General features: G+C 40.0%; 2 protein-coding genes across 2 annotated transcripts; both read left to right on the top strand.

Annotated features, from left to right (window-relative positions):
• The first annotated feature begins 2,111 nt into the window (after positions 1-2,111).
• LOC120719564 (extracellular calcium-sensing receptor-like) lies at positions 2,112-5,886 on the top strand. The gene is made up of 5 exons (XM_040008850.1): positions 2,112-2,559; positions 3,854-4,063; positions 4,174-4,297; positions 4,416-4,969; positions 5,280-5,886. Exons 1-5 carry the CDS (start codon positions 2,428-2,430, stop codon positions 5,700-5,702), a joined length of 1,443 nt encoding a protein of 480 aa, XP_039864784.1. The 5' UTR covers positions 2,112-2,427; the 3' UTR covers positions 5,703-5,886.
• Positions 5,887-10,213: 4,327 nt separating this feature from the next.
• On the top strand, positions 10,214-14,386 carry LOC120719925 (extracellular calcium-sensing receptor-like). The gene is made up of 11 exons (XM_040009487.1): positions 10,214-10,479; positions 10,697-10,917; positions 11,047-11,138; positions 11,465-11,644; positions 11,737-11,925; positions 12,025-12,483; positions 12,649-12,858; positions 12,950-13,073; positions 13,216-13,409; positions 13,544-13,825; positions 13,916-14,386. The coding sequence occupies exons 1-11, from the start codon at positions 10,214-10,216 to the stop codon at positions 14,336-14,338; spliced, it is 2,640 nt and encodes an 879-aa protein (XP_039865421.1). The 3' UTR covers positions 14,339-14,386.
• The last annotated feature ends 5,686 nt before the right edge of the window (positions 14,387-20,072 follow it).

The following is a 20,072-nucleotide window of genomic DNA, read 5'->3' as shown; positions in this document are numbered from 1 at the left end:
AGAGCATCCATCCATCCATCCTCATCCGCTTTATCCGAGGCCGGGTCGCGGGGGCAGCAGCCTAAGCAAAGAGGCCCAGACCTCCCTCTCCCGAGCCACCTCCTCTAGCTTATCCGGGGGAACACCAAGGCGTTCCCAGGCCAGCCGAGAGATATAATCTCTCCAGCGTGTCCTGGGTCTGTCCCGGGGCCTCCTCCCGGTGGGACATGCCTGGAACACCTCACCCAGGAGGCGCCCAGGGGGCATCCTTGTCAGATGCCCGAACCACCTCAGCTGGCTCCTTTCGATGTGGAGCAGCAGCGGCTCTACTCTGAGCCCCTCCCGGATGGCCGAACTTCTCACCCTATCTCTAAGGGAGAGGCCAGCCACCCTTCGGAGGAAGCTCATTTCCGCCGCTTGTATCCGCGATCTCGTTCTTTCAGTCACTACCCACAGCTCGTGGCCATAGGTGAGGGTAGGGACGTAGATCGACCGGTAAATTGAGAGCTTCGCTTTTACACTCAGCTCCCTCTTCACCACGACGGACCGGTGCAGCGTCCGCATTACTGCAGCTGCAGCCCCAATCCGTCTGTCGATCTCCGGCTCCCTTCTCCCATCACTCGCGAACAAGACCCCGAGATACTTGAATTCCTCCACTTGGGGCAGGAACTCATCCCCGACCCGGAGTGGGCACTCCACCCTTTTCCGGCTGAGAACCATGGCCTCAGATTTGGAGGTGCTGATCCTCATTCCCGCTGCTTCACACTCGGCTGCGAACCGTTCCAGTGCGAGCTGGAGGCCCTCACCCGATGAAGCCAACAGAACCACATCATCCGCAAAAATCAGAGATGAGATTCTGAGGCCACCAAAGCGAAAGCCCTCCGCCACTTGGCTGCGCCTAGAAATCCTGTCCATAAAAATTATGAACAGAACCGGAGACAAAGGGCAGCCCTGGCGGAGCCCATCACCCACCGGGAACGAGTCCGACTTATTGCCGGCAAATGATAGAGCATTTCTAAAATATTGTTTTGAACCTGCAAATAGCAGGGGAATAGTATTTTAATAGTAATAGTAGCAATCTTGAAAAAATTGGGCTTCCACAAGTGCCTCTGTGTGCAGTCAGAGCGCCTTATTTCGTTTTTTTTTAATCTATTGAATTAATGTAAGCATTTGTTGTGCTCATTCACTACACCAACACTTCACAATTACCTCATTTTATATAAAATACTCCCCCCGGGGGTACAGGATACAGGGTACAGGAACCATACTGTACTCTCATACACACACCACCCACTGCCAACTGCATGCATGCTAATTACTTGTTAGCATTCAAGTGTTTTTCCACTATTACTCTGGAGAGGAGTCATTTTATTTTATCTGCTGCTTGAGTCATCAGTTTTACTTCCTTTCAAAATGCTTCCCACCTGTTATAAATACCCACATCAACACCTGACATGTGCAGAGAAGGAGGCAGATATGTGTTGGTCAAGATAGTTTGGACTTTGTAACCAGGTGAAATCATGTTTTTGTTTAAAATGCCCTTTCTTCTTGAAGAACTCATATGAAGCTCTATAGGATTTAATTAAATGTTTTATTTAGTAAAAGTGTATTTGACTTATTTTACAGGTTTGATGAAGCTGTTTTGGGGTGAATTGTGTTTTACATTTACTAGATTTACTGTAATTACGATTCATGAATTTTCTGACATTCATGTGTGCCATATCCAGAATGGCTGCTTCCACATTTTGGCTCCCCTTGCATCCCACTAAGTGGCTCTCCTCAGCCCTCTCCCTGCTGCTTGTCAGCATAATGGGTAAACCAGTGGGACTGCAGGGGGTGCAGGTGACGGTGTGCTCCCAGTTGGGTGCGCCAAGCAACAGGGGTGTCTTTCAGGATGGAGATGTGATTATCGGTGGACTCTTTAGTTTGCATTACATACCTTCAGCTGTAGAACAGGACTACACCAGACTGCCACATTATGAACCTTGTAGCGGGTAAAACTTACTCAAAACATGTTTGTTTGTTTGCTGCAATATGTATCATTTCATATTATAAAATCATATCCTGTAACCTTGCCTTTCACAGGTTGTTTAATTCACTATGATTTTTTTCCTCCTGTGGTCACAGTTTAGATTTACAAGCACTAAAATATATGTATGCTATGGCATTTGCCGTGGAGGAAATAAATCAAAACAGCGCTCTGCTACCAGGAATAAAACTAGGTTATCATATACTTGATAGCTGCGGCCGATACCCCTGGGCTCTGCAAAGTGCTCTCTCACTGGTTGGAGGAGACAGACACAGCTGCAATTTAACAGCCTCTACACTTTATTCTGAAGCTTATGAACAACCCGGAGAGACAGCAGGTTTGATTTCAAATGTCATGAAGTTAAAATTTGAAAAGTTCATGTCAAACAACAAATAATATGATCCTATGACTGTGTAAAGATGCTGCTTTTATTTATTTATTTATTTATCCAATCATCAGGTGTTCAGCCTGTTCCTTTACTCATTGGAGGTCACGCATCTACAACAGGAGTGATACTCTCTAGGATCCTAGGGCCTCTCTCTGTACCAGTTGTAAGTTTTTATAATGGGAACAATGACTGATGATAATATTGTATAGTCATCTTTGAAGAGCTAATATATTTTGTAAGTTGTAAAAAACTGATATTTGTGTGGCTCACAGATCAGCTACTTGGCTAGCTGCCCCTGTCTTAGTGACAGGTCCAACTTTCCTAACTTCTTCAGAACAATCCCCAGTGATATCTACCAAGCTCGGACCATGGCACAAATGGCCATACGCCTCAACTGGACTTGGATTGGAGCTGTGCTTGCGAACAATGATTATGGTCAAAAGGCAATGCAGGTGCATGTTTTCCTATTATGCTGTAAATTGCTGAATAAATCTTTGTGTCCGTCTTATATAATAAAAGATAACATAGTGGTTGTTTATACCTCCATATTTCAGGTATTTCAGGAAGAGATTAAGGGGAAAAGGGTGTGTTTAGAATTCATTGAGACTGTTCACAGAGAAACTATTGTGAGTGATGCCAGACGGGTGGCGCTTACGATCCAGTCTTCAACTGCAACTGTGATTCTGATCTTTTGCTGGTATACAGATGTACAGAAAATATTTGTGGAACTTGCCAAGAGAAATGTGAGTAAAATATATTGACACTAGTAGCATAGGAGTTCATCAGTAAACACAAACTTGTGTTCTGAAAAATAAAAGCACTGCTGGTTTTATTGCAAACTTTCTTTATTTTGATATTTCCTTAGGTGACTGGCAGACAGTTTCTGGCCAGTGAGGCCTGGAGTACCAGTGACGATCTTCTTCAAGATATTACAATCTCTAAGGTTGCAAGTGGAGTTGTTGGTGTTGCCATTCGGAGTTCAACAATACCTGGATTTGAAAATTATCTAAAAAAGTTGAGCCCATCTCATCGTCCTGATGATGAATTTCTGAGAGAATTTTGGGAAAAGGAGTTTGGATGCAGTATTGTGAATGCCTCACACAATACTTCTACCTCATCCCATGTGAAAAAAGCTTCTATACCACCCTGCAGTGGGACAGAGTCCATAAATGAAGTGCAGCATTTCTTTAGCGACATCACCCAGCTAAGAGTGGTGTATAATGTCTACCTTGCTGTTTATGCTGCAGCCCACGCCCTTCACAGCCTACTCTCCTGCCCCAGTGGAAAAATCCCTCCTCAAAACAACATCTCTTCTTGTTCCTCTCCAAAACACATCAGAACTGTAGAGGTGATCATAATTATCACTGTGTGAGCTATTAAACACAAGTGCTGGACTTTAAGATTTCAATAAGTTGAATACTATAAAGCACTTTATATTCTCAATACTGTGCTTTCAGCTATTGCAACACTTAAACACAGTGAATCTCACAACACCACAAGGAGAAGTGTTTTATTTCCAAGGAGGTGACCCCCCAGCAAAGTATGACCTTGTGAACTGGCAGAACATACCCAAGGGGACGCTAAAACTTGTTGTGGTCGGTCATGTAGATGGTTTTGACCTCCACCTTAATGAATCAGCTATTCAGTGGAGCACAGGATCAAATCAGGTAGTCAGATTAACAAACTGCCTAAAGGTTACTGATTAATTTGCTGCAGAAAGTAGTGTTCTTGTCAATTTTTATAAGATTATGCCATGTGTCTTGTGGTTTTTATTTAGGTGCCTGATTCAGTGTGCAGTAAAAGCTGTCGCCCAGGTACATGGATGGCAGATAGGAAAGGGGAACCTGTCTGCTGTTTTGACTGTATCCCATGTGCTGAAGGGGAGATTAGCAATAAAACTGGTAAGGAAATGTAAGCAGAGTTCTGGGGTAGTGTTTTCCTTGACCCTTGTCTACTTTAAGTTCATCTGCACTTTTTATTTTCCTATTTTCAATCTGCTTTTCCTCACTTCTTTACCAGATTCACTTCAGTGTGAGCAGTGTCCGTCTGAGTTCTGGTCTAATGCTGAAAGAATTGCCTGCATCCCTCGCCAGCTGGACTTTCTTTCTTTTAATGAAACTTTGGGCATTACTCTCACAACAGCAACTGTGTCTGGTGTCAGTGTGACAACCGCTGTCTTTGTCGTGTTTCTATTCTACCGTCAAACACCTATGGTGAGGTCTTTGACAAAATGTGAAATAGAGTTTAAAGTATTGATTCATTGTTTCATATTTATTTTTTCTCATATCCAGGTACGAGCCAACAATTCAGAGCTGAGCTTCCTCCTTCTTCTGTCACTCAAGCTCTGCTTCCTGTGCTCGCTTGTGTTCATTGGCCGCCCGTCGGTCTGGTCCTGCCGGTTCCAGCAGGCTGCATTTGGGATCAGCTTTGTGCTTTGTGTTTCTTGCCTCCTGGTAAAAACCATTGTGGTTCTGGCTGTTTTCCGCTCAGCTCGGCCTGGTGCTGAAACTTTAATGAAGTGGTTTGGCCCAGGCCAACAGAGAGGAAGTGTCTGCTTCTTTACCTGTATACAGGTGCACATATTCCTGTATTGATGACATAATGAGAATGTTTGCCAATAGTGTCCTTTCTCTATAGTAGATCACAATCTTTTTTATTAGCTGTCTCATCTACAAATAAAGTAAATTAATGTACAAATAAAGTACATTAATGTACAAATGAGGTAAATTAAAAAATGTGGGCAACAACAGTGGAGTAAGAACATTTAAATATTACTTTTGGGCACGATTTTTACAGTAAAATTTCATTGGAAATCCCATGCTTCATTATAATAATAATTTTTTAAATAATAATAACTTTGAGGTTTGTTTGTTCTCCATACAGGTTATCATCTGCGTTATATGGCTCTCTCTCAGTCCCCCCAGGCCTCAAAGTGATTTTGGTTTTCAAGGGTCAAAGGTCACCTTGGAGTGCACCATGGAGTCTATCGTAGGCTTCTCCCTTGTCCTAGGCTACATTGGCCTGCTGGCCTGTACCTGCCTCCTCTTGGCGTTTCTTGCTCGTAAACTTCCAGACAACTTCAATGAGGCCAAACTCATCACCTTCAGCATGCTGATTTTCTGCACTGTTTGGGTGTCCTTTGTGCCTGCCTACATTAGCTCTCCGGGGAAGTATGTTGTTGCTGTGGAAGTTTTTGCAATACTTGCCTCTAGCTATGGTTTACTGCTTTGCATTTTTGCCCCCAAATGTTTCATTATTCTTTTGAGGCCTGAGAAGAACACAAAGAAACATCTTATGGCTCGATAGTTATTCAAATGTGAGTGTAGAATTCTTTTTACATTTGTCTTTTATTAATAACTGAATTGAATTAGAAAAAGTAGTGGTGTTCTACTGTTAGTAAATAATAGAGGATAGAATCAAATATAATGCAATTATGTGTTCTTTATCAATGTTTTTAGTGGGGTTTTTTTTTTCCTGAGTTTTGATTAAAACCTGCACCAAAACCCAGTAAAATGCTTCACTTTGTTTGTTCTAGGCCAGTTTTTGTTTTTTTGTTTTTTCATTATGCCATCCACATAAACTGATTTAAATTCAGTGATTGCTTTTGTAACTTACTGATATGTTGTGTTGATAATAAATTGAGAGTTCAGGAGAACTTATCACAACCATTACGCAGCAGTTTAAAGACAACAGGCCAACCCAAAACACTTATAGATATCAAATACTCAAAGATGTGCTGAGGCGACTTATGATATCATTTGGTAGTAAATAAATAAAATGGCATTGGACTTTGATAATGGAAGATACACACTCCATACAGAGAGGACTAATCTGTCAGGCAGATCACATTAATATCTTATATATTCTAAATATATACAACAATCAAAGTTCATGATAAATAGGTAGATGTCACATACACAAATAACTTTAAAGATGGAGTAATATGTAGATTTTGCTGAAACTGCATGTACCAAGTCATGGCCAGCAGATGGTAGTGTCATACCATTTATTGATACTCTGTTCCTTCCTCTGGCTGCTTTGAAAGTAATGTACATACAGCACTCTTATGACATTGCAAACAGTCTTTTCTTTGACCCAAAGAAATTTGTCTCAGTCCAAATACAATTTGCAATAACAATACAATAAAGTTCATGGATTGCACTGTTAGTCCATGTTTTATTTTCAAAGGTAATTTTGGGGTTAACTGTGTTTCTACTCACATCTCTCTCTCACCACCGTATGTCACTTTAGACTGTGTATTTCAGTCACTGACGTCTGCCACTTCCTGTAAACCATTTTGAATAGACAGTATGTTTTATGTGTGGCACAGAAAAAGGATTTGAGGTTGGTACATCAACCACCCTACAAATATTCACAGCGGTGTTTTAGACGAGAGCCTACGCCGTTCATGTATATTGGCGTAAGGGCACTCTCTGCAGGCTATTTTCAGATAATTTCCTCTCTGAGTGGATTCTTTATAGTGCCATTTCTGAGACAGGGGCAATCTGAAGGGGCTTTTTCATGAACAGATTCCTTCCCAATCAACAATTTTTCATTTGCATGTAAAGCTGAAAAGCTGGATGTAATTTCCATTTGAATTTGTTGCCATGACCCTGTACGTGTTATATGAAACTACTCTATGCTTTTATACTTACAGAAAAGAAAACAAGTCTGTTTAATAATAATAAGGAATTCTGAATACCACTTTGTCCGTTTATAATAATAATAAATAAGCAAATAAATAAGCAAATATTTTAATCTATTGTTACTTCATCCATTTACATTAATCATTTAGAGGCCAAATAGAAGTAGAGGTCGTGTCATTTCTTGCCATGTTTAAGCCATGTTCCATTTTCTTTTTTTTAATTGTAAAATTCCTATACACACTGCAGGCTGTTTACACCTTAGTGCAGATGATTACCAACAGTGGTAAACCCTGGCAACTTAATGAAAGGGTCATAGTGACCTGAAGTACAAATTGTTTGGAGCTTCTCTTCCTTTTTCCACTAATGTATAAATATCTCAAATCACGATGTACTCCTATATGAGTGACCAAAATGCTCTTCGAAAGGCTAAATTTTCAGCCAAACTATTCTATTTTTTTTTACCTCCTAGGACCTGGCGTCCACATATGTTGACATCACATTTTGGGTTATTTAGACCAAAATACTCAATTTTGCTCTACAAGGGCCTGATATCCACTTACGAGGACATTATACTGTTACTGTTATATCAAAATTTTAAACAAACATCCTCATATGTGGCTCTTATTTTTGTTAGAAACAAAAATTAGGCAAAAAAAAAAATCTGATAATTCTTTGTTTTTACATTCATCAGGACCCAATCAGCCCAAATATCACAGAGAAATTAAAAATGCATGCCGTGGAAGAGTTCGGGTCTTAGGAGGTTAAAGTGTCCTAAATGATTTTTTTCAATTAATTTCTACTTCTACTCAACTTCTGTTTCAAGACACTTTATATTATGAGGTGAAAAAGCTACAATAAGAAAAAAAGAAGAAGAAAATCTCAATGATCAGATGACCCTTTTGAACAACCATTTGTCAACAGTGGGAAGAAAAAAAAAACTCCTTTGAACAGGAAGAAACCTCTGGCAGAACCAGGCTCAGGGAGGGGCAGCCATCTGCCACTACTAGCTGGGGGTGAGGAGAGGGGGACAGGACAAAAGACAAGAGGAAGAGAGCCAGATAATAAATATGATTAAGCGCAAAGTAGGTATAAACAGAGAGAATGAAAAGACTTGACTGAAGAAGAAATGTTTATTACGGGAAATCCCCATCATAGACCTGTTGCAGCACAAGAGAATTAAGAGTCACCTGATCTACACCTATTATAAAGCAAAGTTTTAAGCCTAATCTTAAAAGTGCAGAGGGTATCTGTTTACCTGAAGCAAAACCTAGAGGTGGCTTCAAAGAGGGGCCTGAAAGCTAAAGGCTCTGCTTACCATTTTACTTTTAAATACCCTAGGAATGACAAATAAATCAGCAGTCTGAGGGCAAAGAAGTATACGATTGGCCCTGATTATTCATGACCCTGTATATGAATAATGTGCCATGTGTTCTGAAAAACCACAAAACACAGCACAATGCAATAAAAATTACCTCACAGCTTCCTTGGCACTCTGTACCATGACCCTTTTAATAGGACTTAACTCCATGGGAAATAACACTCAAAACATGGTTTGCTGGTGCAATCTGTCAGTAAAAAAACGAAAAGGATGAAAGCTTCAAATATAGATCAGATTCAAACAATTTAATCAAATGTTTTTCCTTTGTGAATCCTTTTTGTTTTGCATTGTATAATTCTTTTCAAATAAGAAGTGCAAGCTCATTTGGATTATGATAATCATATGTGTGGTACATGTGAACAAGCACCTATATAACGGAATAAAATGGACTGACAACTATATAACACTTTTCTAGTCATACTGACAACTCACACTGCTATGATATAACCTGCACTGTTTGCACACTTGCCTGCATGTAGATATAAAAGTGTCAAAAAAAAAAAAAAAAAAGACAAATCATTGGTGGTTCACACTTGTTTATGTTGATTGAAATTTAATTTAAAACAGCCCAAACCCAATTTAACGCAATAGATCTCCCAGGGTAAATACAGGGATGTTTTTTTTACACATACTTGTCACTGAGCATGACCAAGTTGCATGGATTTATAATGTTTTATTGCTCCTGGTGGTACAGCTTATTGCATTTTTGTATTACTACTGTTTCCTATTTTGGAGTCAAATCACATGTTAACTTATCTAATCATAACTGACTAGATTTATGTGAACAGCTCACATCTGTACACAGTCAGGAATAGTCACTGAATAGACATCCCTGTCTTTGTCACTGTTGTGTGAACTCATGGATGCAAAACTCACCAGAGCTGCAGCAGTCTTGCGACAGATGTAGCTGCAAATCTCACCGTCAGCTGGTAGCGATTAAGTGTCAACACTATGGCCTCCTTTCATAATACTAGATACCAGATCTGGCTCTCTCAGCTCCAGGTGTAGGGGAAGACCTGAACTCATTGCTTGGTTATTTGTTAACATCTGTCAGGTTTGCGGCCTAGTGCAAATTTGATATTTTAGCAGGTCAAACATGCTGTTTGTTATTCCCCGGAGACGTGGGGGTGCCTCTGCAAAGCATTGGGCATCCTGGGTTAATGCCAAATGTTGAGTTAGAGTCAACATTCAACCTAAATAATACAGTGAAATAGCTCCATTTCTATTTCAAAACATTTCTATTATAAAAACAGGCATTTGAATGGGTGTATTCTGTGTGGTTTTTTTCCATTGTTATTGAGTTCAAATTAAATCTTCTAAACCTGGTCAACAAAATGTTTCCAAGGAAAATCTATTGGTCTATGTAGTCACCGCCCTCCAGGTAAATACTCCAGTTTCTGCAGCACACACCAGTCACCCTCAGTGATGTTTTGCTCATCTTGTTTACTGCTTCAAATATCAGCCTTACAGCTCTTATAAATACCTAGAACAACATCTTTGTTTTGCAGAGCAAGAGACGGGTATGTCAGTTCAGATATCTTGCCAGCTTTTAGTGGAAACTATCTTTGTTGTCATATTGTCTTGAAATGTTCTCCTTCAGTGGTAAACATCCAGGAACAAGTATTTTTCTTACTTTATAAAGAAAAATACAATACAATTAGGCATTTCGGGAACTGTTAAACCTTAGCAATACGGATTTTTTTTTTTTGCAAATTTTATAAATGTATGATACACCATTGAGAAGTTGTTTTAATATGATATGCATATTTGAAATATCCAGAACAGCTCTGTCCATGTCCTGGGCCAAATGGATCTTCATTCTTTGGTCCTGCACTGCTCCATCCCTGCTCCTTGTAGGGCTTGTGGGCAGACAGCTGGGGCTCCAGGTGGGGGTGCAGGTAGTTCAGACGGTGACCTGTTCTCGGTGGGGTACACCTGGAGACCAGGGTTTATTTGAAGATGGAGATGTAATCATTGGTGGGCTCTTTAATCTTCATCACAATCCTCCAGCTATAAACTATGACTTCACTCAGCAGCCCTACAACAATACTTGTACTGGGTAAATCTATAAGCATTTTTTTACTCTTATAACTGTACAATTTCACTGCATTTTGGAAAAACAGGAAAAAACAGAAGATAACTCTATTATTTTTATTTCTGTCTTTTCTATTCCAAATGCAGTCAATTATTTTCTTTCCATTCTTGTTAATAATGTCATGATATATGAATATGACCTAGTAATTGTTGTGCTTTTTTCTTTTATCCTGGGTGCCCAGGGTGCAAAATCTTCCATTGCAGTACATCTATGCTATGGTGTTTGCAGTGGAGGAAATAAATCATAGTACAAACTTGTTACCAGGTATAAAACTGGGCTACCACATCCGTGATAACTGTGGCCTCCCACAGTGGGCTTTGCAGGCAGCACTGTTGCTGGTTGGTGGAGACAGCACTAACTGTAACACAAGAGCCCTGCAGTCTGGTTATGGACAAGAAAGAGGTAATAAATCTAGCTTTGGAATTTTGGCCCTCATTTAAAAATGAGCAAATAAAATAAACCAGTAAATCAAGTATTATTAGTTTTCTTTAAACTATAACTTTATCTCAATATATTTTCCATTGTCATCAGGTGATAAGCCCATTCATTTGATCATTGGTTGCTCCTCATCTGCAACAACTCAGACAGTCGCCAGAATCCTGGAGCCTCTCTCTGTACCTTTAGTGAGTTGTACTATCTATCTATCTATCTATCTATCTATCTATCTATCTATCTATCTATACATACATACATATATATGTGTGTGTATGTATATGTCCCCCCCCCCCCCCCCCCCACAAATCTATACATGAATTTGATACAACTTATTTACTCTTACTCTGACTGATCATAGTGCACACAAGTAATGCATTATTTTACTCTTGCTGAAAAAGCAAAACTACAAAGACTCTAGCAACACAGCTATATAGTAGAACCCTGTGTTAAATGTACTATATATTTCAGTATATTTATATGTATATGTATTTATGAGTATGACTTTTTTTTTCAGATTAGTTATACAGCTAGCTGTCCCTGTCTGAGTGATAGACATCAATATCCTAATTTCTTCAGGACCATGGCCAGTGATATTTACCAAGCCAGGGCTTTTGCCCAACTTGCCATACATTTCAATTGGACCTGGATTGGAGCAGTGATAACAGATAATGATTATGGGCATGTTGCATTAAAGGTGGTTTATTTGTTGCAATTTTATCTTTGCAAGAAATCTTCACAACTGTTTGACACGAATCTAAAGGTTCTATGCTTTAATGTAAATTTCAGATATTTGAGGAAGCGATTCAGGGAGCTGAGGTGTGTCTGGCATTTGTAGAGACTCTTCAAAGGGAAAATATTATGAGTGATGCCAGACGAGCAGCACTCACAATTCAGGCCTCAGCTGCAAGGGTGATTTTGATCTTCACATGGTATAAAGATGTGTTGGAATTATTCCTTCAGCTTGACAAGTTAAATGTGAGAAACTATAGTAAAATTCATAATGCAAGACAGAACTGAGGTTTGTAACAGAATATTTTTTTCATTTTTTTCTTACTTTGTCCTTTTGCTTACTAGGTTACTAACAGGCAGTTTCTGGCCAGTGAGGCTTGGAGCACCAGTGGAGATCTGCTCCAAAATCCAGTTACAAGCAAAGTGGCAGCTGGTGTTTTTGGTGTGGCCATTCGAAGTTTAACTATACCTGGATTTGGAAATTATATCAGAAGTTTGAATCCATCTCATCGTCCTCATGATGAGTTCTTAAGAGAATTTTGGGAAAAGGAGTTTAAATGTAGTCCTGGTCTTACATCTGTCTCTTCATATGCTTCTAAACCCTGCAGTGGTACAGAAACCCTGGAAGAAGTGCAGAATCACTTTACTGACACCTCCAAGCTAAGAGTGACATATAATGTCTACCTTGCAGTTTATGTTGCAGCACATGCCCTTCACAGCTTACTCTCCTGCCCATACACAGACAGCATTTCTGAAAATGAAAACTCCACTTGCTCCTTTCCAACAGATATTAAACCCATAGAGGTTAGCAACATTGCTTTCACTCCCAAATTTCCATGTATACCGTTTTTCAAAAGCTACATTTGCAGTAGGGACATTAAGAATTTACAATTCCCCTTAAAATTAGACTAGTACTTTCTAATAAAACACTGAATAGTTACTGAATATTAACTGTTTCAACATTTCCAGCTCTTGCAGCATGTGGCCAAAATAAACTTCACCACACCACAGGGTGAACAGCTTTATTTCCAAGGTGCTGACATCCATGCAAAGTATGACCTTCTCAACTGGCAGAACACGGGTGAGGGCCCAGCAAAATTTGTTTTGATTGGTCGTGTGGATGGGTTTGACCTCCACTTTAATGAGTCAGCGATTCAGTGGACCACAGGATCCAATCAGGTAGCTAAAATAGGAGAATTAAAAAAATTTTTGTGGGTCATAATACGTTGTATACATGAGAATAGGATTTTTCTTTTTTTCTGTTGTTTAGGTCCCTGTTTCAGTGTGCAGTGAAAGATGCCCCCCAGGTACACGGATGGCACCCAGAAAAGGTCAACCTGTTTGCTGTTTTGACTGTATCCCATGTGCTGATGGGGAGATTAGCAATAAAACTGGTGAGGAAGATATAATAGCCTCACAAGCATTTAATCTATTCAGTACTCCAATATTCATTCATCAATCTTTTATTATACCATAATCCTGGCTTTAATAGTTTCAGCACATCTACGTTTTGCTGTATGTATTTTCTTCTCCCAGGTTCCCCTCACTGTGACCGATGTCCATCTGAGTTCTGGTCTAATGCTAAAAGAACAACCTGCATTCCTCGCCAGCTGGATTTTCTTTCCTTCAATGAAACCTTAGGAATTACCCTGACTGCAGTAGCTGTTTCTGGTGTCACTGTGACAACAGCTGTGTTTGTGGTATTCCTTCACTATCGTCAAACACCTATGGTGAGAATGCATATCTGTGTAACAGAGACACTGTACATTTTGGAAAAAAAGTTTCCAAAACATTAAGCATATAGGAATCGTTTGAAAGAATTCACAGAAACTGATTATAATGATATTCCTATTCTCATGTTAAGGTCCGGGCCAACAATTCAGAGTTGAGCTTTCTGCTCCTTGTGTCAATCAAGCTCTGCTTCCTGTGCTCACTCGTGTTCATTGGCCGTCCATCAGACTGGTCTTGTCGTTTCCAGCAGGCCGCTTTCGGGATCAGCTTTGTGCTTTGCATCTCCTGCCTCAAAGTCAAGACCATTGTGGTTCTGGCAGCGTTTCGCTCAGCTCGGCCTGGTGCTGAAGCCTTGATGAAGTGGTTTGGTCCAGGCCAACAGAGAGGAAGCGTCTTCTTCTTCACCTGTGTGCAGGTGTGACATGCACTTTTTGAAACCATAAACTATTACTGTTAATGTGATTACAGAAATTAACTTGACTTTGTACAATGCTTCTCCATAAAGGTTATCATCTGCATTATTTGGCTATCAATCAGCCCCCCTGTTCCCAAATCTGACCTGGATGTCCCAGGGCTAAAAGTTACTCTGAAGTGTGCCACTGGCTCTGTGGTGGGATTCTCTCTGGTATTGGGCTACATTGGACTACTGGGCTGCACCAGTTTCCTCTTGGCTTTTCTTGCCAGAAAACTTCCAGACAACTTTAATGAGGCCAAACTGATCACCTTCAGCATGCTGATTTTCTGTGCTGTTTGGGTGGCTTTTGTTCCTGCCTATGTCAGTTCTCCTGGAAAATATGCTGTTGCTGTTGAGATTTTTGCCATCCTTGCCTCTAGCTATGGTTTGCTGTTCTGCATATTTGCTCCAAAGTGCTTCATCATTCTTTTGAGGCCTGAGAAAAACACTAAAAAACATTTGATGGGTAGATAGGAAAGCAAATGTAACCATTGCCACTGTAATTCACCTTTTTAAAAATGTTAACAGCTGGAATACAGTCATTGTATTTATCTGGTCATATATCATTTAAAATATGATTGTTTATTGTCTTATTAAATTGTGACATATTCTAAAACTTTATGACAGAGCTGCATTTGCATCACTATCTGCTAGCTATTGTCAGTGTTTACTAAGCTATATGAAATCAGAAATATTCACTCAGACATGAATTGACAAAATATGTCAGGCTGTCAAAGAAAAAAAATTGACAAATTTCTTATCTTTTTTTTTTATTTTACTCTTTTGAAAAAAATCTGCACTGCACCTATTTTACAAAAATTGCTTAGGTAACAAACACATTCATAAAATAAAAACACCATTATAAAAGAAGTCCAATGTTGTGTTGTTTTTACTTTGTAGTGGTACAAATGTTTCATTAATGTTGAGAAATAAGAATTTTAAATGCCTTTAGTCTATTGAGATATGCAGTTTGCAGTTTGCAGTATGCACTGCAGTATGCAGTTAAAAAGTAAATTGTTATACAGAAAAGATTAATACGATCAGAGTATAGATGGGATTTCAGTGTTCCATACTGTTTTATGAAATTTCTGTCTAGTAAATAAATAATTGAATTCAAATGTAAATTGGCATCTGGAGAGACAGAACACTTACATGCATGCAGGCTTTATTATGAGCAACATTTGTGTCATGATCTTCGTGCCTCTCTGACTGACTCCTGATCTCCTCTGTCTGCCTGGGTGGAGCTCATCTCGGGCTCATAACTTCAATCCACGCTCCTGGCCACTGATCTGCCTGATTACCATTATTTAAGATGGCGGTTCAGTGCTTCTCATTGCTGGATCGTTGAGTAACCTGTGTTAGTGCAACCTTGGCAAACCCGTTTTTCCCCATGTGAATCTCTAGCTTGTTTTCTGACCGTTTCTGTTTATAGATACTCCTGGACCTGTTCCTGTTTCCTGTCCTTGGATTACCTGCAAGTGGCTGAGTGGCGAGGTGTGTGTGGAACGAGAGTGTGAGTGTCTCAAGAGGAATGTGGAGCTATTGAAGAGGAGCGTGACGTGTGTGTGGGCTGCCACACCTGCTGCTCGTCAGTTGTCTTCAGTTGCAGCTGATGGCCTCATCAGGAGCACTCTACTTAAGGGTCTGGGATCCTGCAGCAGCAGAGCAGAGACCTCCTGCAAGGATGTAACAACCTCCCCGCAAGCTGAAGAGGCACCCCGTGCCAGAGCTGCCCCCTCCCCCCGGTGCATGCACCCCGCAACAACCCCAGAGACACACCAATCAGGACCCAAGGCCTGGCCAGATCCCAAGACTGGAGGCAGAGCACCCCCAAAACCCACTAAAAGAACTAAGACAAAATTATCTGCCTTTCCAGAAAAACAGAAACTTCACAGAAGTACTTAAGGTTTGGTGAGGGTACAAAAACCTGTTTATTCTTTCCCTCCCAGTAGTGGTGTGCAATACTGCATATTTTGGTATCGATCTGATACCAAGTAAATACGGGCCAGTATTACCGATACCAATACCGATACTTTTCAATAAATAAGGTGGAATCGTCATTGAATTGCTAATTCTCAATTAATTTTTATGACCTTAAGTGTTTTTTGTGATTTTTCCTTTTTTATCAATAAATAGTTAAAGCCCAAGACATAATTAGAACAAAGTTTATAATTAAATAGAAAATGCTTTATTATTGTGGCGGGCGTGGCCTGCGATGCCATGCAGGTGAGATGGGCTGTATCCCAATTCAGGGTCTGCAGCGTTAAAGGCCGCATTTTAAGGCCGATTATGTCACAGCGACGAAGGCTGTCCCAATTCGAAGGCTGCTCGAAATGCGGCCCTCAAATGCGTCCTTCATTTCCTTGAATTTTAAGGACGTGGCGGTGTAGACTTCGTGGCCCAACATATCCCAGAATGCATAGCGCGGCGGTGGGTGTGGATAATTTTGCCGAAAAAAAACGGCGGATGAGGGGCGCCCTGAAGAGTAACTTAGTAAACTAAGTGCTGAATATTATGTCACTTATTTATGTGCAAATGTTTAATAATGAAGAACATTAAAACATTACTGTTGGCCACATGTCGGCAAAGTTATGTGACATTAGTGACGTTTGTACTAACTTGGTTTTAAAGCCTTTACTTTAAAATATACGCCGTTCAATAGCTGACCTTAATCAGAGAATGATCAAAGCTCATGTAGAAACAAACAAACAAACAAATGAACAAACGATTTTCTCCTTCATTTCTGTCAAACAATGCTGTATGAAACGTTTCCAGCTGTTAGTATTATGGTTGCTAGGCAACCTGGGCAGCGCAACGGAGGCTAGACCGTCCCATTACACAAGCCTCGCACTTCCGGCCTTAGCGGTCTTTAAGTACGCGGCCCTTGAGGATTGTTGAGGCTGCGTACTTTAAGGCTGCAGACCCTGAATTGGGATACAGCCATGGACTCACCTGCATGGCATCTACAAGGAAGGAAGGAAATTTGTTCGACTGGCTGCTCCGTCATCGGAACTCCATGTCTTTCGGGACGTGGCGGAGGTCTCGCTGTTGTGCACCAGGATAGATTCACATGCAGACTGATGAAATCGGATTCTTTTACTTCATTTGAACTTCAGATGATCAAGGTCGCCTCTTTGCACACCTTTTATTGTATTTTAATCTACCGACCTCCTGGCCCTGCCGGAGTCTTTTTAACTGAATTTAACAACCTCCTATCATCCATTATTAAATTAGAGAAGGTGGTAATGTTGGGAGATTTTAACTTTCATATTGATGATGCATCCTGTAATATGGCTGCTGACTTCATGACTATCACAGAGTCTTTTAATTTTATGCAGCATGTTTCTGGCCCTACACATGTAAAGGGTCACACATTGGACCTTGTTTTCTCCTTGGGTTTAAATATAAATGACATTCGTGTGGAAAATGTCCATGTGAGTGACCATAGCTGCATATATTTTAACTTGTCGTTTTATTTGGATCCCCCGGCTCCCAAAATAACGATTGAAAGGCGAATCATAAACCTGAACGCCGGCAAAAGGTTCTCTGCCATGTTTGACGCTGAAATGACTTACAATGATTTGGACTCTCTTGTCTCATCCTTTAATAACCAGTGTACTTCTATTTTAGACATAGTGGCACCTCTGAAAAAAAGTACTGTCCTACGTTTGAAATCTCATCCTTGGTTAAATTAAAACATTCGTAATTTCAGGAAATACTATCGCAAGCTAGAACGTTTGTGGAAGGCTTCCAAGCTTGAGGTTTATAAGTTACACCTTAAAGAATCTATCCTCTTGCTAAATGACATGTGGAAAAATGCCAGAACAGAGTATTTTTCACACCTCATAGCTTCAAAAAAGAAAGATCCTAAATTCTTGTTTAAAACAATTAAGAGTATTGTTTCTCCTGATGCTCCTTGTGCACCAGTTCGCTCAACGTCCGACTGCAATGAGTTTATGAACTATTTCAGAAATAAGGTCATTGCAACCAGGTCTAATATCTCTCCATCATCTTCTCAATATCAAACTTTTAACTTGCTCTCCTCTGATACTTGGTCATCTTTTACTCCTGTTACATTACAAGACATCAGAGACCTGCTTTGTCATATAAAACAGACTTCAAGCCCCCTTGTTGTCCTTCCATCTTCATTTTTCACTAGTGTGTTTGATTCAATTGGCCCCTGTATTGTGGAAATGATAAATACTTCTCTTCATACTGGCTCAGTCCCCAGCTTCTTTAAACAAGCTATTGTTGAGCCAATATTAAAGAAACCCCAGCTGGATCCATCTCTTCCTAACAGTTATAGGCCAATATCCAAATTGCCTTTTATATCGAAAATTTTAGAAAAAGTAGTACTAGAACAACTTAACTATTTCCTGGATAAAAATGCTGTTATGGACACTTTCCAGTCTGGTTTTCGTAAATTGCATTCCATTGAAACGGCCTTACTTAGAGTATCTAGTGATATCTTGATGGCAGCAGACTCTGGAGAATACACAGTGCTGGTCCTGCTGGATCTCAGCTCTGCTTTTGACACTGTAGATCACAGTATCATGATAAACAGACTCGAGAACTTGTTTGGGATTACTGGTGTTGTTTTAAAATGGTTTATATCATATCTGTCTGAGAGATCTTTTACTGTTTGCATGAATCATGTCACATCAGAATCAACAGTTTTGCCGTGTGGGGTACCTCAGGGATCTGTCCTGGGTCCAATTCTCTTTTTACTTTATGTATTTCCCCTAGGCCAAATTATTAAGCGCTATAAATATATCTCCTATCATCTCTATGCTGACGACATCCAACTATACTGTTCCTTCAAAATGTCTGAGTTTTATAAATTGTCTAATTTAAGTAATTGCCTGACAGAAATCAACAAATGGTTATATGACAATTTTCTCCAACTAAACTCTGATAAAACAGAAACTCTAACTATTGCTCCAGACCACATGGTCCCAGAAATTAGACAGCATATCAGCTTCTTAGACCCTTATGTAAAATCATGCCTTAGAAATCTCGGTGTCTTATTTGACAGCTCGATGTCGCTTGAGCAGCATTCTACGCAGCTGGTCCGAAACTGTTTTTATCATTTACGGAATATTTCTAAACTCAGACTAATGGTATCAAAGCTTGAACTTGAGATGATTATTCATGCTTTTATTTCTTCTCGTTTAGACTATTGTAATGGCCTTTTTACTTGTTTTAACAAATCAGCCTTAAATCGTCTTCAGACTGTGCAGAATGCTGCAGCACGTCTCTTAACAGGCACCAAGAGAAGATCACATATCACTCCAGTCTTGGCCTCCCTTCACTGGTTGCCTGTAAATTTTAGGTTTCATTTTAAAATTTTAGTTCTAACCTTTAGGGCCCTGCATGGTCAGGCTCCTCGATATTTATCTGACCTGCTGAAACCACATACATCTTCTCGGGCTTTAAGGTCATTAGATCAGAGACTGCTGGTGGTACCACGCACTCGTTTTAAAACTCGTGGTGATCGGGCCTTTCAGACTGTGGCACCACGGTTGTGGAATTCTCTCCCACTGTCTCTTCGCTGCACGGACTCCATTGATTCTTTTAAGAAACAGCTGAAGACATTTTTATTTAGAAAAGCATTTGATTAATTTCTTCTTATGCTGTTTTTATAGTTTTATTGTTTTACATTGTTTTATTTACTGTTATATTGTTTTTATATTCCCATTTTCTGTGTTGTAAAGCACTTTGTGATTTTTATCTGTGAAAAGCGCTATATAAATAAATTTTACTTACTTACTTACTTACTTACAATCACGCCTCACCATCCTAAAAAAAAAAATTACAATAAAATTATCAACAACAGAAATAGCTGGTGAAAATATAATATGTAATATAATAAAATATAATATGTAAACAACTTAACAACCCCCTAAAGTGTCAAGTCACATCACGTGACAGCGCAACATAAATCAAATCAAACAAATCAAACATCCTGTGTCAGCTCTGCGCTGACACAGGAGCGTCGAGTCCAGTGACCTGGCTGTTTCGTCTTTGTCGAAAGCCCAGCATTGCAAACAACAGCGGAACTTAAAGAATCGATCTCACCGGGCTAGTATTGATCCGATACCGATGCCGACTTGGTATCGATAGAATCGATATTTGGATCGATCTGCTCACCACTACCTTCCAGGCTTCTAGACTTCTGATTGGCCAACATTATGTTTTTAGCGTTTAC

The sequence above is a fragment of the Simochromis diagramma genome, unplaced genomic scaffold (assembly GCF_900408965.1).
Source record: "Simochromis diagramma unplaced genomic scaffold, fSimDia1.1 OVJJ01000344.1, whole genome shotgun sequence".
Classification (NCBI taxonomy): domain Eukaryota; kingdom Metazoa; phylum Chordata; class Actinopteri; order Cichliformes; family Cichlidae; genus Simochromis; species Simochromis diagramma.
This window is presented reverse-complemented; position numbering and strand designations above follow the sequence as displayed.

Coding starts and splice junctions, on each gene's coding strand:
- LOC120719564 (XM_040008850.1), top strand. CDS start 2,428: ATGCTGCTTTTATTTATTTATTTATTTATCCAATCATCAGGTGTTCAG. Junction 2,560..3,853: donor GGCCTCTCTCTGTACCAGTT/GTAAGTTTTTAT, acceptor CTGTGCTTTCAG/CTATTGCAACACTTAAACAC. Junction 4,970..5,279: donor GCTTCTTTACCTGTATACAG/GTGCACATATTC, acceptor TTCTCCATACAG/GTTATCATCTGCGTTATATG.
- LOC120719925 (XM_040009487.1), top strand. CDS start 10,214: ATGTCCTGGGCCAAATGGATCTTCATTCTTTGGTCCTGCACTGCTCCA. Junction 11,139..11,464: donor AGCCTCTCTCTGTACCTTTA/GTGAGTTGTACT, acceptor TTTTTTTTTCAG/ATTAGTTATACAGCTAGCTG. Junction 11,926..12,024: donor TTCAGCTTGACAAGTTAAAT/GTGAGAAACTAT, acceptor TTTGCTTACTAG/GTTACTAACAGGCAGTTTCT.